We start from the raw sequence: 18,320 nt of genomic DNA on the forward strand, positions 1-18,320 counted from the left end.
GTCAAAGAAAGGAGCTCTCAGTGACCTTAGTCGTCATCTAGCTGCCAAACCCGGACATTTACAGAGAAAATGTTCCACAGTCTCCTTCTCTGAAAGGTCCCCATAGCTTCTGCAATAGGGGTTAAATATCTTTTCCGCGTGTGTGCCGATCGTCCAGTGACCGGTAAATACAGCTACGAGTTTGAAAATTGAATGGCGAGGAGTCCAAGGAACTTTCTGAGTCCTTCGTTTATAGTATTGCGGCCAAAGGGTTTTCGAAATAGCACATGTAGAAATGGGGCTCCATCCACTTCTGCACAATAAAAATATTTGATATTAATATATAATTTGTTTCTTTATTTAAATTATTTTATATATATTTTTTTATTGTATGAGGCCTAAATTGTCTGAAGCCATTAAAAGTTCCTTGAAAATATTTATATACCCGTATATGACCTCTTCATAGATATGCTTTAACATGCGACTGTTGGAAGGCAGTAGTTATATCAGTGCTAGCTTCATTTGATTTGGATTTCTGTTGTTCTTTATTAAATTAGTATTCACGTTTCTTTGCCTTTCTTTCTTTGGCTGAATCGGTTGAGTCTCTACGCAATGCCTGGCGCCTTCGGGTTAAATCTATTGAGTCTTTTTTGGCCATCATGGCAGGAGTCATTTGGTATACCTCAAAGGGAGAACTTTCGGATGACTCTGATGGGTCTCTTTCGGAAAATTCTGTTGGCTCATCTTCGGATACCTCCATTGAGACATCTTTAGATGACTCGTTTTTAGGTGACTCGGCTTTAGATGACTCAGCTTTAGGTGACTCGGCTTTAGGTGACTCGGCTTTAGATGCCTCGGCCTTAGCTAACTTGGCTCTACGAGGTATGACAATTTCGATCATCTCAGTTACGGGATCTTCGTCAGAATCTCCTATTGCCACTGTGTACGGAAATGTTGGATGCGTGATCCTTTTTTTAGTTTGTGTTAAACTTATGGATGAATCAGTTATGGAATCTTCCTCATCATATTCTTCTTCGGTTACTTCCATTATAGTATTCTGAGGTACCTCGAGTGGAGCTTTTTTTCTAATTATTACGGCTGTGACACCTTTGGGTGAATTTCTTGTACAACTTTCGTTAGAAGTTTCCGATTCTTCGCTATCGACGACAGAATGCCGGGGTCGGGGATCGGCTTGCAATTGTTCGGGTGTTAACTTGTGTAATTTCACGTCGTCTGGAATACCTCCGGATAAATCGGTTTGGACAATTTGCGACACCATTTTTATGCGTTTTGGACGTCTTGGCGCTTCCTCGGTTGGGGGCCCCGGAACAATAGTAATTTTTGGTATCTTGGGTATTGCACCTGTGGGTTGGGTGAATAAGGTGCGAGCACGGGCTGCGGCAGAAGTTGAGGGGCCTGTGTCCATAACTAACGGCAGGGGTGCAGGTGGTTTATTTGTGCTAACACCAAATTTATAAATAACGACATGCTCGTACTTTTCACCAGGCTTCAACATGATCGATGGAAATGTGTACTGAAAGAAACCGAATGAAGAAATGTTGGAGAATTACTAAAATAGAATATTAATAAATAAATAGAATATTAAAGTGATTAAAAAGTGCCGTAGCATTTTATCTTTCAAAGATGCTGCTGCTTTGCGGAAATTAATATGCATGTTTTTTGTTTATTTGATTGCATCCGAGAGCTAACAATAGCCTCAGCTCTAGACACTATAAAATTCATTTCAGCTGGTAAAGAGCCTCCAAGTTCAAAAGCGGTCGATAAAGCATCAGTCAAGAACAGTGCACATAAAGCATTAAAAGCGTGTAAAACGGAAACGAAAAAAGATTTTTTATTTTTTGATCTATTATTAAAAAATAAAAACTTTTTTCTGGCCATACGAGGTTCGCTCAAAAAGTAGTCAGAGTAGTATCAAAAATACAGAGTATCAAAAATACAGAAAGTATTTTGTTCAGCGTGAATGTCATAATCGTGGAACTGCGATCTTAAAAAACAAAATTTTGACAAAATGGCGGACGTTCAAAGATGAAAACCCGTTTTTTGACCTTTTGTTTTGGTTTTTTTACTTTGAAGTTCCAAAAAAAATACTAAAACTCGTAGTTCACACGATAATGACGTCAATTCTATGCCATTTAGATTTTATTTTATCAAACTTGGTTCAGTAGAACCGGCTATATTTGTGCCTATTGTCCATGTGAAGACATTTTTTCAAGGCTGACAACTTTTTGAACGAACCTCGTATGGCCAAAACAATATTTTTATTTTTTAACAATAAATCTCGAAATAAAATACTGGAAGCAAAAATAAAATTTAACAAAATGGCGGACGTTCAAAGATGAAAAACCGTTTTTTGATCCTTTTTTTGAATTTAAAGGTCCGAAAAATACTAAAAATGTTTTTCCCAAATGATCCTAATTCGCACGATAGCGACATCAATTCTAAGTCATTCAAAAATTTTATTTCATCAAGATCGGTTTTGCAGAAAAGGCTATATCCGATACATTTGAATACATGTACTTAAGCAGAAAATACATCCAGTTTTTTTCGTAAGTACAAATGGCGTGAATGATGGCTTAATCGTGGGATATTTGCTTTAGTGTGTATATATACAGTCACTCACACCTTATTTCATACAGATACGCATTTTTTGTCAAGTGTTTTATGTTTCTCAATATTTTGCAAAAATGGGAAAACAGAGTATGCAGATATTTTATTTTATTTTTTTTTTCGTTTCTCAACATAAAATACAAAACAGTGTCCACTCGTTTCATTGTAATGCAACAACACAAGCAAAAACATATAGAAAATTCACGCCACAGCTTAAATGATGCAACTTAAAAAAGAGCATCTATTTATTTCCAATTTTTTAAATTTTAAGGTATTTTGTACTTTTTTGGGTATCCTTTATTATCAATAACAGCTTGCAGTCTAGGTGGCATGGAGACAATCAATTTTTTTGTGTATTTTGTACTAATTTTGTTCTACTCTTCAAGTATCGCCTTTTTCAGATGAGATTTGTTATGGATGTAAAATTTTCTTATATTTGTCTTTAAAACCAACCACAAATTTTCGATGACGTTCAAGTCCGGTGATTGTGCAGAAGTTTCCGCAATGTGGGGACATTTAAATATTAACTATTAGGTTGGGAAATAAGTTCGTAGCGTTTTTAACGAACACTTTCATTTAAAGAAAAAAAACAATAACTATATCACTAAGTTAATCAATTATGTATTCGCCGTTGCTGTTTACAACTACTTTCCGCCTCTCGACCAATTTGTTGATGTCGTTCCGCCAAAAATCGCCTGGTCTGGTATCAAAGAAGTTGCTGAGCCAGTTTTTTAAGATATCTGTATTACCCTTCATATGATTTGACAAGGAGCGGAGAAAAGATGGTAATCGGTCAGTGTAAGGTCCAGAGAATACGGCCTCTCAACCGAGCTCTTGGAGTGCGACTTTGAAGACTTGTGCAACATGGGGCCTGGCGTTGTCGTGAAGGAGTATGGTTTGGTTATGTCGATCAGGTATTTTCATACGAATAGCCTAATCCACGCGGTATAGCAATGGGCAAATGGGCAATGTAGAGGTGTTTGTTGAGCGTGGCATTCTTTTGGAGCATTTCCCAGTACACCATGTACTCCCAGACCCACCAAACACATATCATGATCTTCTTTGGATGAAGATCTGGCTTGACTCTCGGCTTTGCCGTATCTCCTGGAGCCACCCAGTCCTTTCTTTGCTTCATATGGATGCGCGAGCACCATTTCTCAACTCCCGTGACAATTCGGTACAAAAGCGCTATCTATGATCGCCTGTTGCTCAATAGCGGGCGAGATGCTGAGAAGCGCTTTGAAGGCGACTTTCTTTGTTTTTTCGTTGAGTTTGTGCGGCACTGAGGCTCCCAATTTTTCGGCAAATTCCATTGAATGAAGATGGTTGAGAATCGTTTTTTGATTGCAGTTCATTTTTTCAGCCAATTCAGTACTGATTAGGTGATTGTTCCCCTTGTAAAAATGGCTTGAGACGTTCTTCATCGAATTCAGAAGGTCTACCGCTGCGGGACGTGTCATCGACATCATCGACGTCACAGTCACCATTTTTGAATTTTACAAACCATTTCCTTGCTGAAAACTCGCCTATTATAGCTTCTTCATACACGTCGCAAATGTCCAGGGCTGCTTCGGCAGCTTTTTGATCTCGATGAAAAGCAAAGAAGAGCAGGTGCCGAAAATGTTGATTTTTGCCTCCTGGGTATTTCATTTCTTAGCATCAAAACTAATAAAAAATTAAGTAACTCAAAAAATACAATTAAAATAGTTTTGTACAGCAGAAAGAATTCTGTCGAATGAATACTTACCCTTTGCCTAAGAGCAAACAAGTCGTTGTAAAATAAAAGAAAATATAAAAACGCTATGAACTTATACCCCAACCTAATATATTTGCATTATTTATGATTTTTGCCTAGGGTCGTTATCTTGATAAAAGCGAAAGCCGTCTTCAATTTGTAATTTTCTAGCGCTTTGAACCCAATTTTCTTGCAGAAGTTGTAAATAAACATTTTTCTTCATGATTTATTCGATGAAGGGTATATTTCCGACTCCATTTGAAGATATGAATACCCAAAACCATAAAGTTGCCACCGCCGTATTTTATAGTAGTACGCAAAAATTTTCCATATGGCCATTTAAGTTAACTTTGGAACACTTGTTGCTAGATTTTTCTTCTTCATTTTTTATTTGAAGTCTGTCGTCTCTTATTTCCCATACGATTGTCAAGCATAAGTCGTTGAATAATGTGCTTAACTTTTGACGAACGTAAATATATAATTTCAGCTATTTTACAATGAGACATTCCTTTTCTGAAATGCTTCAAAACTAAGGCCCTTATTATGAGCAACATTCGATCTTCGACTGTAGTTGAAAGTGCTGATCGAACGAATTTTCATTTGGTATTATGGTGCTCATTCGTTGAAGAATAGGACTATTGTGAATTTCGATCGCTGGACGCATTTACAATAGATAATTTTTTCTCAGCCGATGCAGCAAATCAAAATAAAAGAACAGCCGATTGTGTTGAAATTCTTTGCTAACAACATTTTTAAAAGTTAAAAAAAGTATTTTTTGTGAAAATGAGTACAACGGAGTTGTGGTTCGACGATTCATCGGACGATGAAAGACTAGTGGAACTAGCTAGAAGTAGAAAACAGTTGAGGGGCGCATCCAACCCCCTAGAAATGGCTTCCACTGAGTAAGTTCAGAATTTTCAAAATGTGTTGACGTACTTAGTATTACAAAAATTTCCTTACAGATTTTTAAAGAACTTTAGATTATCTAAAGAGGCGTTTATGAACCTACTGTCCAGTACATAAAACCAGTTGCAGCAGTGCACCCGAGCCAAATCCATTCCAAATATGTTAAAGCTAGCCACAGTTCTGCGATTTTGTGCTCAGGGATCGTACCAATTGAGTATTGGTAATGAAGGTATGCTAGGACTTGCTCAACCCACTGTGTACGATGATGCTGAAGATATTGAAGTGGAGTCAAATAACGGAGAAGTAGAAAACATAACAAATGAAATTTTGAGAATATTATAGAAAAATCTAAAAAGTATTAAATAGAAACCTTTACGCCACAGTTTCTGTTTTATTTTTGTTATAAATTTTCTTTATTCAATTATTCGTCATTCGAAAAAATATGTATTTCAGTTCCTCTACGCATTTCAGCCCATACCTACCAAGGGAAAATAAAAATGTATTTCTATAAACATCACAAAAAAAAAAACCATTTTAAGTTTAATCCTTTTTGCTGCCGTTCTCACTGATGGTCCCAAGTAATTCTGCTCCGTTGTAAATTCCTCCTATTTTTTGCTGCTTGAACTTTGGTGCAAATCCCTTTTGCGAATTGTGGGTTCGCCTTTCTAATTGTTGTTTGGTACTCACGACTTTCGACCTGCATAAAATTAACAAAATTAGTACATATTTATTATTTAGTTACTACGAAACCATAAATAATCGCAAACAACTTACACTTTAACAAGTTTTCCCACAATACGCTACACAATCGAAAATTGCATTCGACTCTAAATTCGGTAAACAACGAAAATTTCGATAGGGTTGCACCGCTCATAATACCAAACTGACATTCGATTTTCGATCTTCGACAACCAGCGAAAATCGAAGATCGAATGTAACTCATAATAGGGGCCTAAGTCTCGCTTTTCTATCAAAGTACGCTTTGTTAAGAAAAGAAAAATACGAGCGTACATAAAATTTAATTTTGCTTAATGCCAAACTCACTTTACAAACTCTCGCATACTAAAGATATAATTTTGTTTATTGAAACCTGCGTCAGGAATAACGGTACATTTAACTGTATCATTTCAGTTGTGGCATGAATTATGTGTATGTTTTTGCGTGTTTTTTTGCATTACAATGAAATGAGTGGACACTTTTTGTAATTTGTGTTGAGAAATAAAATCAAATCAAATAAAATAAAATAAAATAAAATAAAATAAAATAAAATAAAATAAAATAAAATAAAATTAAATAAAATAAAATAAAATAAATTAAAATAAAATAATATAAAATAAAAAATAAAATAAAATAAAATAAAATAAAATAAAATAAAATAAAATAAAATAAAATAAAATAAAATAAAATAAAATAAAATAAAATAAAAAATAAAATAAAATAAAATAAAATAAAATAAAATAAAATAAAATAAAATAACTCCTGGCTTATTGAAGTACTTCGTATTTACAACTTCAATTCCAATATCATACTCTTTCTAGAAAAAGTTATGCAACGCTGGAGGACAAGAATAAAAATACCTGGCCCGGAAAGCTCTCAATACACAACCGAAATAAACATTCGAAATGGTATCTTTCAAGGTGACTCGTTGAGTCCGCTCTGGTTTGTTCTCAGCATGAACCCCTTAAGTCACATCCTGAATGAGACATGGGTTTGTATTAAAACACGGACAGTCTGGAAGATTCCGGCTGAGCCATCTTTTTTACGTAGATGATTTGAAACTCTACGCCAGCAATTCCAAACATCTAGATAAGCTTTTGAGATGTGTCGAAACCTTCTCCAATGACATTAAAATGCCTATTGGACTTGATAAATGCCGAAAGATCACAATAATTAAAGGTAAAGTGGTTTCTCGACATATAACTGCGGAAAGTAGCGGACTCGACATAACAGAAATGGAGCCAGGGGAGGTATACAAGTATCTTGGAGTTATGCAAAGCAGCAGCATAAATACAATGCAAATGAGGAAAAATCTGATAGCAGAATTTAAAAGGCGCCTTCACGCTGTCTGTAAAACCCAACTTAATGGGAAAAACCAAATCCAAGCTATTAATTCATTTGTCGTCCCGGTGGTATCGTATAGCTTCGGAATTGTAAAATGGCCATCTACTGAAATAGAAAATCTACAACGAATAATACGTACAATTATGACTAAATACAAGTCACGTCACCCAAAAAGCTCTGTCGTTCGAATGATGCTACCTAGAAAAGCGGGAGGCAGAGGACAGATTGATGTTGGAGCACTGCATGACAAACTTATCTTGAACATAAGAACATACTTCCAACATAAGTGCTCCCATTCCGATCTGCACAAGGCTGCAAGTGCTGCGGATGATAATTACACCCCACTTCGGATGAATCAACCCTACGAAATCAGGAACGCAACCACAATAGATGAAAAAATCCAAAGATGGTCTGAAATGGCTGTCCACGGCGTATATCGAAAAGACTTGCTGAGCCCACATGTCGACCAAAAATTGTCGCACTTATGGCTTACCAACAGGTCGATATTTGCCGAAACGGAGGGTACCATTTTCGCCATACAAGATGGTGTGATTCCAACGAGAAATTACATTAAATACGTAATGCGAGATCCAAATGCCGCTGCAGACAGATGTCGAAGATGCAATAGTCGAAATGAGACATTAGATCACGTGCTAGCGGGATGCACCACACTGGCAAACTCTATGTACCTGAAGCGACATAATGACATCGCGAAAATAATCCATCTAAAACTGACGCAGATGTACAACTTCAATCTAAGCAAAATACCGTACTTCAGATACACCCCAGAACCTGTTCAGGAGGACTCCAACTACCTTCTATATTACGATCGAACAATTTTAACAAATGCCACAAGAGACCACAATAGGCCAGATATTTTCCTTATTGATAAATCTCAAGCGACTGGTTATATAGTTGATATTGCTGTTCCTCTAAACAGAAACATGCAAAAAACATATGCAGAAAAAATATCCAAATATTCTGACTTAGGCATTGATGTCAAACGCCAGTGGAAGCTAAGAAAGGTGCACATACTACCAATTATCATCTCAGCCCACGGACTAGTGCATAAAAACTTAGCAGACAACGTCAAAACTCTTCAACTCCCAGAATATTTAATTTTCGACATGCAGAAAGCAGCTTTACTCAATTCTTGTCATATAGTCCGAAACTTTTTACAGTAAACGTTTTTCTTGTTAGTAAATTTGTTAACTATATAATATAATATTTATATATAATATATATTTAATTGTAATATTTTGTACCTGTTATAATTTATTGGCTTGCAGCTAAGCTGTCGCCAATTAATGTAAAACACTCCTTTTTTGGGATGCAATAAAAAGAAAAAAAATAAAATAAAATAAAAGAAAATAAAATAAAATAAAAAAAGATAAAATAAAATAAAATAAAAAAAGATAAAGTAAAATAAAATAAAATAAACAAAATATCTGCATATCCCGTTTTCCCAAATATTATGAAATATATTCTGTATGAAATAAGTTGTGAGTGACTATATATGTGTGTATGTATGTGTATACATGGTGACTGTTGGTAGTTTTCTGCTTTTAAAATTATTTATTCATGCTTCTGTTTGTCTGTGGCGTTATTGTTCTTCAACTCGATTTGTGACACCTTAGCTTTTTGTCGCTACAAAGCTTCGTTCTTTTCGCCTTCCTCTAGCAGCCTGACTGTTATCAGAACCAGAATGGCTCTTTATAAATATAAAGTTCGGGTTCAGCAGTGCTGCTCTTTTGACTTTTCGCAAACGTTGTTGCGCGCATTTCATTTCTGTATTGCGTGGTTTTTGCCAACAGCATTTGGTAAGGATTTCTTTTAATTTTTCCTCATTTATTCATCCTCTTTATTATTTCATTTATGCAACTGTCACAATCGCGCTGGCCTTTTGTCATGTCACTCTCGGCTACTAGCCATGTCACCATTTGCTCTGGCGCGTATGTAAGGTATGCAATGCGTGTAGTCCATCCGTATATGTATGATACATACCCTGCAGTGAAACACCAAAGTAGTCAGAAAAAATACTAATTTACAAGTTGAATTCCGTGGCTGAAATCGAACTAGTTCGAAAGGGACTTTACTTGCACCGCTTACGAAACGATTTACGCAAGCCTACTTCGCATGAATTCAACACTATTTTTTTTCTCATATGCGGACGTTTATTTGTAATTTCGGCCTTTAAACGCTCAAGTAACGCTATGTAATATTCAATGCTAATGGCATTTCCCTTCTCCAGATAGTCCATGAATATTACACCACGCACATCCCCAAATACCAAGTCCATAACATACAGCCAATTGTCATGATTCCGATCGCTTTGGACGAGGTTCACCAGTTGCTGTTCACTCAGATGATAATCGTTGTGATTCCGGAGTAAAGTGATGGATCCAATTATACCTAACAAGAAGGTTTTCATTTAGGGTTCCTGAATTTATTTTAGTTTTTAGTTTCACTTTGTAATCTCAAACTAGTGATTTTGGACTAGTTTTTTGTCTATTTTGAACTAGCATGAGACTGGTAAAATTCTGACCGTAATCGGAAAATTAGTATCTCGTAAAGCATCTCCATGTTAAAAGTACCAGTTACTTATGTGGGAAAAAGGCATTTGGCTGACTAGTTGGGTCTGCGGCTCCTACTAGTGTAGTGTGAGTTTCGGACTATTGCACATTCTCCGATGTTTCATTCTGCCCACCTCCGCTTTCGAAGACAATGGAAGGAGTGAATACTATCGATGACATAAAGTGTCCAAAGGTGCACTGGAGCGCCACCTGTTTTGCCAATAGACATAAACGCGGCTTAAAGAAATGCTAATGTGGTTCCAGGGTACAAATCAGCCGAGAAGGAGGAATGTTATAGTGTTAGTGGGAGCATAGCCTACATACCATTGGTATGTCGACACCTTTAATATTGTTTCTGACATTTTGATTTCAATCGCCTTACCAAAACAAAAAAAAAGTGTTTGTACACATTCTTACATATATGTATCTACATCTGCCGTCCGGTTTATTTGCTTATTGGCACTAATTTATAATTTTGATGGCAGCAAATGGTTATTAAAGCTACCATATTTGATCTCCAGTAAGACAAGGATTTACTAATTCAAGTGCCTCAGTGCCTGGGGCCTCAGCCCTAGTATGGCCCTCTGGATATACACCCAAATGGTTAAACCAATTATACAGTATGGGGCACTAGTATGGTGGAGCAAACCTATTCCTGAATGAAAAACAGCGGTAACCAAAATGGAAAAAGTACAAAGGCTTGCTTGCCTATGCATCACAGGGGCTACGAGAACTACCCCAACAGCTGACATGAAAGCACTCTTTAATCTCCCATCACTTCATATATCAATCCAAGAGGAAGCAGCTACGCAAGCACTCATGCTACACATGAAAAAAAATTTCAAATTAGGCAACCTCACCGGTCACCTAAGTATCCTAAATAAAGTCAAAAACACTATAAGCATGGCTCAAGTTTCAGACCACATTGACCCAACCCTCTGTTTCACAAAACGATACACAGTTACCTTTCCAGAGGAACGAGTGGCAAACAAACCCAAAATGGATGAATGATGATTCACAAAAATGGTACACTGATGGATCAAAAACACTTTATGGTGTAGGAGCAGGAGTAGTGCAACGTAGAAACCACAAGAGAGTAAAGATCAATCAATACTCTCGGACAGCCAATCAGTTCTAAAAGCTTTAGATGCCTATGCCTACAACCCAAAAACTCTCTTAGAATGCCACAAGGCACTCAATAACCTGGCATCTAAAAACAATGTCTCATTAATTTGGGTACCAGGACATGAGGAATATGACGGCAATGAAAAGGCGGACTTTCAAGCCAAAAAAGGGGCAGATGTAAATTTCATCGGACCTAGTCCCATGTTTGGATTTAACAAAAACAGCCTAAAACAAAAAGTAAAATACTGGGCCAAAACTCTAATAAATCAGCATTGGATCAACGTAGAAGGTCTTAGACACTCCAAAAAGTTCTCAAGTTTCAATGCCAGAAGAGCTAACATGGCCCTCACGTTATACACAAAGAGCATTCGCACTCTCACAGGCGCCCTCACGGGTCACTTCACCTGCAACAAAGACTTAATAAATTAGGCATAACTAACACCAGCACCTGCAGGTTTTGCTGCGAAGATGAGGAGTCTATAGAACAACTTACCATCGAATGTACGGGGTTGACGCATAGAAGGAAAAAGTTTTCAAACAAGTTCATGCTTATAGATGAAGACCTTCAATCACTCCCTCAGAACGAGCTGGTACAATTCATAAGCATACTTAACAGTCAACAGACAGCATAGGGTGCACAATAGATCAATATGGTCGCAGTGCTAAAGGCCCATACCTTAACCCTTTACTACCATCAACCAACCCTTACTAATTCAAGTGAAGACTGTACTTTGCTCGAAAATAAACGAGCATCAAAATATCATTACATCTAAAGGTCATTTGCAGCAATAGAACTTCAGCAGCTGCAATATTGCGTTTGATGTATTGATTCACTTGAATGGCGGCACTAACCAAATAAGAAAAAAATAATATCAAATATAGGAAATGCCGTTTTTTTGCATTTATCATTTAAAGCTGAATAGTTTGTGCTGCCACCCCTTTTATAAATTACTTCGTAAATTCGTTGATGAATGGATTTATACAAATTCTCCAGATAGCCTAATGAAATTTCAGACCAGCCCATTTCAATGATTCGAATTTAAACATTTTGCCTTCAAATTGTTGTCCATTCCCATAAACTTTACGAGCAAGCCATCCTAATAGATTTTTAATAATTTTCAGATCTTGGGAATGCGTTGGTCATACTAACGATTCAACGTTTTGTGACGCAATCCAAGCTTTGAGCACACTTTAAGTGTGTAAAGGTACATTATTCTGTTGAGAGATTCATCTAATAGGCCCAAATATAGGTTGTCAGAAAAGTCTTGCGGTATTTTTATTGAATTTTCAATTGTTCATAAAACTGGTTATAATAATGCGATTTAAGTCAAATATGCGTCGTTTTGTTCGATGACGAGTTCCCAACGAGATGCCAACTTCATAATACCCTTCTTATAGAAGCTCGCTTCCCTATTGTCAAAAAACTCGGAGAGCCAATTTTCACAGGACTCTCTTGTGGACAACTTCCGACTACCAAGCTCGTTCGCCATGAACAGAAATAGGTGGTAATCACTTGGTGCGGGATCCGGACTATACGGTGGATGCAAAAGAACCTCTTATCCGAGCTCCCGGAGCTTCTGGCGCGTCACCAAAGATGTGTGTGGCCTAGCGTTGTCCTGATGGAAGACAATTCGGCCTCTGTTGATCAAAGATGACCTCTTCTGCATGAGTGCTGCAATCAAGCGGTCCAGTTGTTGGCAGTACAGGTCCGAATTGAGCGTTTGGCCATAGGGGAGCAGCTCATAGTGGATGATTCCCTGCCAATCCCACCAAACACACAGAAGAACCTTCCTGGCCGTCAATCCAGGCTTGGCCACCGTCTGGGCAGCTTCACCGCTTTTCGACCACGACCGTTTGCACTTCACGTTGTCGTAAGTGACCCACTTTTCATCGCCACTCACCATCCGCTTCAAAACCGGGTCGATTTTGTTGCGATTCAGAAGCGATTCGCATGCATCCATACGGGCAAAAATGTTTTTTGCGTCAAGTCGTGTGGCACCCATACATCGAGCTTCTTTTTGAATCCAAGCTTCTTCAAATGGTTTATAACGGTTTGATGACTCATGCCCAGCTCTTGGCCGATGCTACGGCTGCTACTATGCCGGTCTCTTTCGATCAATTCAGCGATTTTATCGTAATTTTCGAGGACAGGCCTTCCGGACCGTGGCGCATCCCTCGATCACCTCTGCACCAGAACGAAAACGTTGAAACCATCGTTGTGCGGTGGAAATGGAAACTGTATCGGGTCCATAAACTGCACATATTTTATTGGCAGCATGAGATGCATTTTTGCCTTTATCGTAGTAGTACTGTAAAATATGCCGTATTTTCTCTTTATTTTGCTCCATATTTGGGACGCTATAACTCACGAACGACTAAAAGCAAACAAAAATTAATCAAACACGTGTTAGCACGTGAAAAGAGCTTTCCAAAAAGCTCTAGCGTGAACCGATGCGACGAATACAACTAGAACTACGCGCTTGCAAAGACAAGCTTGCGGAAATACCGCAAGACTTTTCTGACAACCTTATATTTCACGAATCTCGGGAAAAGATGATCCCAACAGATAGCTGCTTCCCGTCATTTTTTAGTCTACAATTTTCAATTCGAACGCGCCATAGTACTCGTACGATATTGCATCTCATACCATAAAACCACCTGTTGTGATGTTGACTCAAGCACCTTTTCTCCTTTCTTAAGTCATGGAAATAGTAATTGTATCCATCCGGCTCATCCATATTAAATCCCTTTTTATTCACCGGATTCGATATTTGTGACAGAACTCCAAGCCATGTGGTTCTTCTCAAAATCAATCCGGCGTTTTTGGCAAAATTTATTCAGAAATCTTTTTTTGTTTGTTATTTTTTATGTTTCAGATGTGGCGCTGTTGGAATAACCCATCATACGTTGGATTTGCTCGCTGCAACATCTGCCATTTCTTTTATTTGTGACGATTTAATGGTGGAATTTGATGCAATCCTACGAATTTTGCGGGTTTCCTTCGGTGTCAAAGCTATCACAGTTCTGCCTTTGTAGTTCTTACCATAGGAGGTACCTCGTTTTAAGCAAAGATCCTCAACGTTTGGACTTCGACCAATGTTTTCAACAATTTGGCACTTTGTAAGTTCCTCGGAGGTCAAGAAATCGATTTGTCTTTTTTCGCGATCTGTTAAACCTGTCTGCTTTCCCATTTTATTAGAATTAAGAAGTCCTCGACCAAACTCAATGAACGCCTAAAAAAACGATGCCTTTTCAAAGCTTTCATACGCAAATAATGCAGGCAAATAGAGTATCTCTATTCAAGTCAAACCATAAATCAAGTAGAACCTCTTAAAAATTGTTGCTTGTAGTCAAGTGAACCGGAGTGTGTGTATTATAAGTAACGTATGTTTGTGTGTGTTATTTTATGTGAAAATCTACGATTAATACTTTACGAGTTCGCTTAATTATAAACGCCATTAAACTCACGTTATGGGGTGCGTCGGCAAATTTTTGGCTCATCATACAGAATCCACCGTGCCTGACGTATCGTGCACTCCCTTTCCCTTTGAGTGGTCTCTGTAAACGAAATTTGAAATTTAGTTTTGTTTTAATTTATGTACTTTTGCTTGTAATTTATTAGTTAAATACATAAAATAAAGCAGTAAAACAGCGCATAAGCGTAACAAACACATTCGTAGACATATTTTATCAGAGAAGGAAATGAAACTCCTAAAAATAAGATAAATATAAATAAATAAAAAATATACAAATTGGATAAATAAAATAATAAATAAAAGAGAAATATCCTGAATCCATGGTAGGATCATAATAGAACTTCCAGATCGCCTGTTAAATAAAGGGTTTTCCAATAAGTGGTATTATTTTGATATTCAAAGAAAAATGCCTTTTTCTAACATAAATGATCGGGTGTTTATTTCATTATAAAGAGGAAGGTATGCCGTTAATAGTGTAAAATAACATCAGGCAAATTACCACCACGACCACGCTTACAGAACAATATCCTTTTCATGAAATTTTCCATAACCGAATTGCAAAGTGGCTGCCCTATGTCCTCGATAGCCTCACGAATTCCATCTTTGACGTCTTAAATCGACCCTGGGCTGTTGGCATAGACCTTCTCTTTCACGTGGCCCCAAAGAAAGTCACAAGGTGCTATATTACAGGATCTCGGTGGCCAATTGTGATCACCTCTTCGAGAGATAACACGGTCCGGAAACTTTTCCCGGAAAAGTTCAATGGTTTCGTTGCTTGTGTGGCACGTAGCGCCGTCTTGTTGAAAATAAACGCTGTCCAGATTAATACCATCCAATTCCAGCCAAAAAAAATCGTTAATCATCTCTCCTGTTTAAAACCCAACACCTGTTATTGGAAAACCCTTTACTTTCATAATAAATATAATAAAAAAACAGTGACTTAAATTTATCAAGAGTTTCTACTGTTGTTGATCTGCTTAGACTTAATAAAGATTATGCACAAGCGAAATATACTTAGTCTTGCCATAAATTCTGTTACCAGTTAAGTCCGTTATAGAAACGAAGTTATATTATTTCTTTATTGAAGTTCGCTTTCTTTAATTATGTAAATATTACAAAAAACAACCAAATGTTTCCCTATACCCTAAACCCCATCTTTGCCGATTCGATTACGCAATCTTTCCGATGTACAAAAAATTCGGATTTTTTTATACGTTTAAGCAAATGCTTCAGTTATTTTTTACTTATTAGTTGATTTTTTCAGTTTCCGTATACATTTTTTTAAATTAGATAGGTTAAGTTAGGTTAGGTTAGCCAGGTTGCTTATCTAAAACATGACAGTCAGTGGCCCTAAGGCCCATTGTGAGGTGTAACTAAGTTGCTTAAACCACTTAGATCTTTTTAAGAAGGTAACTAGTCCCTCCAGTGAGACATTTTGCAAATTTCCCAGGACGACAAAGAAATAATCGCCAAGGTATTTGGCACGGGTTCTTTGAAATGCAGGACATTCACTGATGAAGTGTTGTACGTACTCAATTTCTTCTTCAACTCCTGCAGAAGTCATGCGAGGTACACTCATTTTACCGTGGAGGATGCCGATAGTGCAGTTGATCTGTTGCATCCAAGAAGACATTTTGTCCTTTTAAGGTTCAGTTTTGCCCAGACGCTTTGGAGACCCTGCAGTTAATAATCAGAGACTACCTTCTATTGGTTTTCGCGACTAGGCTCAAGTCAATCGCAGTGTACAGTTCGTTGTGAGGAATATTTATAGCCTCTACCAATCGCTGACGGTCAAGCTCAGAGCATTTCCTTGCTCACTCTTCCGGCCTTTCCTTTCCCTCTATCCCAGAGCAACGCTACGTGGCGGTATGTCCACCAGCACTGTGGAAAAGAATGGCTAACAAAGCCCCCGTGCTCTGGCCAAAATTCATGTCCAAACACCATTTCCGGCGGAACGAAGAAAAATACATATTTTTCATTCAATTGACACCCCCGATCTCTTAGATAGTTTTTCTTTTTACTCAAAAGCTCTCCGAGCATAGCATTTAAAAGCCAAGAGTAAATGCGGATCGAACCCCAAAATATAATATTAAAGGGATCTTTCATAGTTTGCTCTCTTTCCCGGTGCATACTACCACAATTGGTCTAAAACCCCCTAACCAAAATCAATTGGGGAACAAGACAAAGAAATTTTGCTGGCGACATCTAAAGCAATTGATCAGCCGGTTCTGAATTATGCAGCGCTCATGTGGAACTAGTGATTCGCAGTGGGGTAAGCTTCAAACCTATCAGAAGGACAGCCATGGGGGGCGATATCTCCAGAACGGGGCTACTATGCTTTCGGTAAGGAAGCATTTCTTCAACTACACTGACGTTTTCAGGGCTGAACACAACTATGGACCAGGTATTAATCGACATTCATCCGGACCCTCTTATCACCTTCCTAAACTCCCGACCCTTATGAGAAACCTACAAAAAAGTCATATTGCAAGATGGAAACGGGGTGACCACTTGCCAAATCTTGCCATCAATAAAGTGAAGGAAAAGTTGATCAATATTACCAAATTTACTATCAGAGAGCTGGCAGAGAACTCGAACATTGCTTATGGATCCGTTCAGGACTTTGTAATTAATGATCTGGGCTTACGCCGTGTTGCTGTAAAGTTGGCCCCAAAGGACCTGAATTTCATGGTGGGACCGCCTTGATAGAAAGATTTCTTCGAGGTTTGCACTTCGACTCCATGGTCTTTTGTGTCCTCTACTCATCAAAGTACCTCATTCATAGCCAGTTCCCTTATTAAACTCAGGATAGATGTCAATCTTCTGCGCGGTTGGACGCCACATTCAAAGAGAAGGTGAATTGAAGTTTCCTGGGATTGGTCACAGAAATTGCTGATCACAGAAGTAGTGGACCATATCCCGATCATGTGCAGATGATTACGTAGTCTGCAGTGGCCTGTCAGAATGCCCGTGAACATGGTTATAAGGCTTTAAACTTCTTTTGGTTGTACCCTTCCAATAACGATTTTACTTGATTTGGTACCAGCAAAACATGATTTCAAAGTCTGAATAAAATTCAAAATCAAACGCATTATTACTGGAGACGAGACGTAGGTTTATGAGTGGGGCATGTAATACCTCAGTAGCAAGTCCAATCTCCTGCATTGTCAATTATGGCCTGGCACCGTCGGGGCATACTTTCCAGTAGTTTTTCTGCATATTCTACCGAAAAATACCTCCAAATTTTCCGAATTTGTCGAGAAAGTTGATCTAATATAAATTACATGGTTTGCGTCTGCAAAGCTGCATTTTCATCACAGCCCACACATTTTCTATGAGATTTGCATCCGGTGGCCATCTCCAATCTAAAGTGACAACTTCGTTTTGCGTCTTCCACTCGCTACACGCTCGACTCCGATGTTTCGGATCGTTGTCCTCTTGAAAGATCCAGCTTTAATTTTTCTTGATATACCATTGCTTACCAGATGGTAACAAAGCCTTTTGATATATTTTATTAATTTTTTCGGCATTTAAACTCTCGGTAAATAAGAACAAAGTTTCGAAACCTTTGTTTGAGAAGCACCCCCAAAAATGGACCTTGACGGGGTGTTTAACAGTCCGTTGAAGCATCCTACTGGTGAAGGTTGTTGTAGGTGTTTGATGCTCGGAAATGCCCAGAAGGAGGATTCATCAGAAAAAATTACGTTGCTCTAATCGCGGTACATCGCCCATTCCACTTGTTTTTCAACGTGTTTTGCACTCAACATTGGTTTTTCCAAAGTACTGCGATATTTCAGATTATTGGTAAACAAGTGCCTGCGAATCGTTCCGTAAGAT

At 37.9% G+C, this 18,320-nt stretch overlaps 1 protein-coding gene across 1 annotated transcript in view; it reads right to left on the bottom strand.

Annotated features, from left to right (window-relative positions):
• Window positions 1-339: 339 nt before the first annotated feature.
• The window catches only part of LOC129238782 (uncharacterized), a 78,854-nt gene continuing 60,873 nt past the window's right edge, over window positions 340-18,320 (bottom strand). The window contains exons 6-7 of the mRNA XM_054873959.1: window positions 14,476-14,565; window positions 340-1,513 (exon numbers count right to left, since the gene is read on the bottom strand). Of these exons, the coding sequence (XP_054729934.1) occupies window positions 533-1,513; window positions 14,476-14,565 (1,071 nt within the window). The 3' untranslated portion in view covers window positions 340-532. The remainder of the gene's footprint in view (window positions 1,514-14,475; window positions 14,566-18,320) is intronic.

The sequence above is a fragment of the Anastrepha obliqua genome, chromosome 2 (assembly GCF_027943255.1).
Source record: "Anastrepha obliqua isolate idAnaObli1 chromosome 2, idAnaObli1_1.0, whole genome shotgun sequence".
Lineage (NCBI taxonomy): Eukaryota > Metazoa > Arthropoda > Insecta > Diptera > Tephritidae > Anastrepha > Anastrepha obliqua.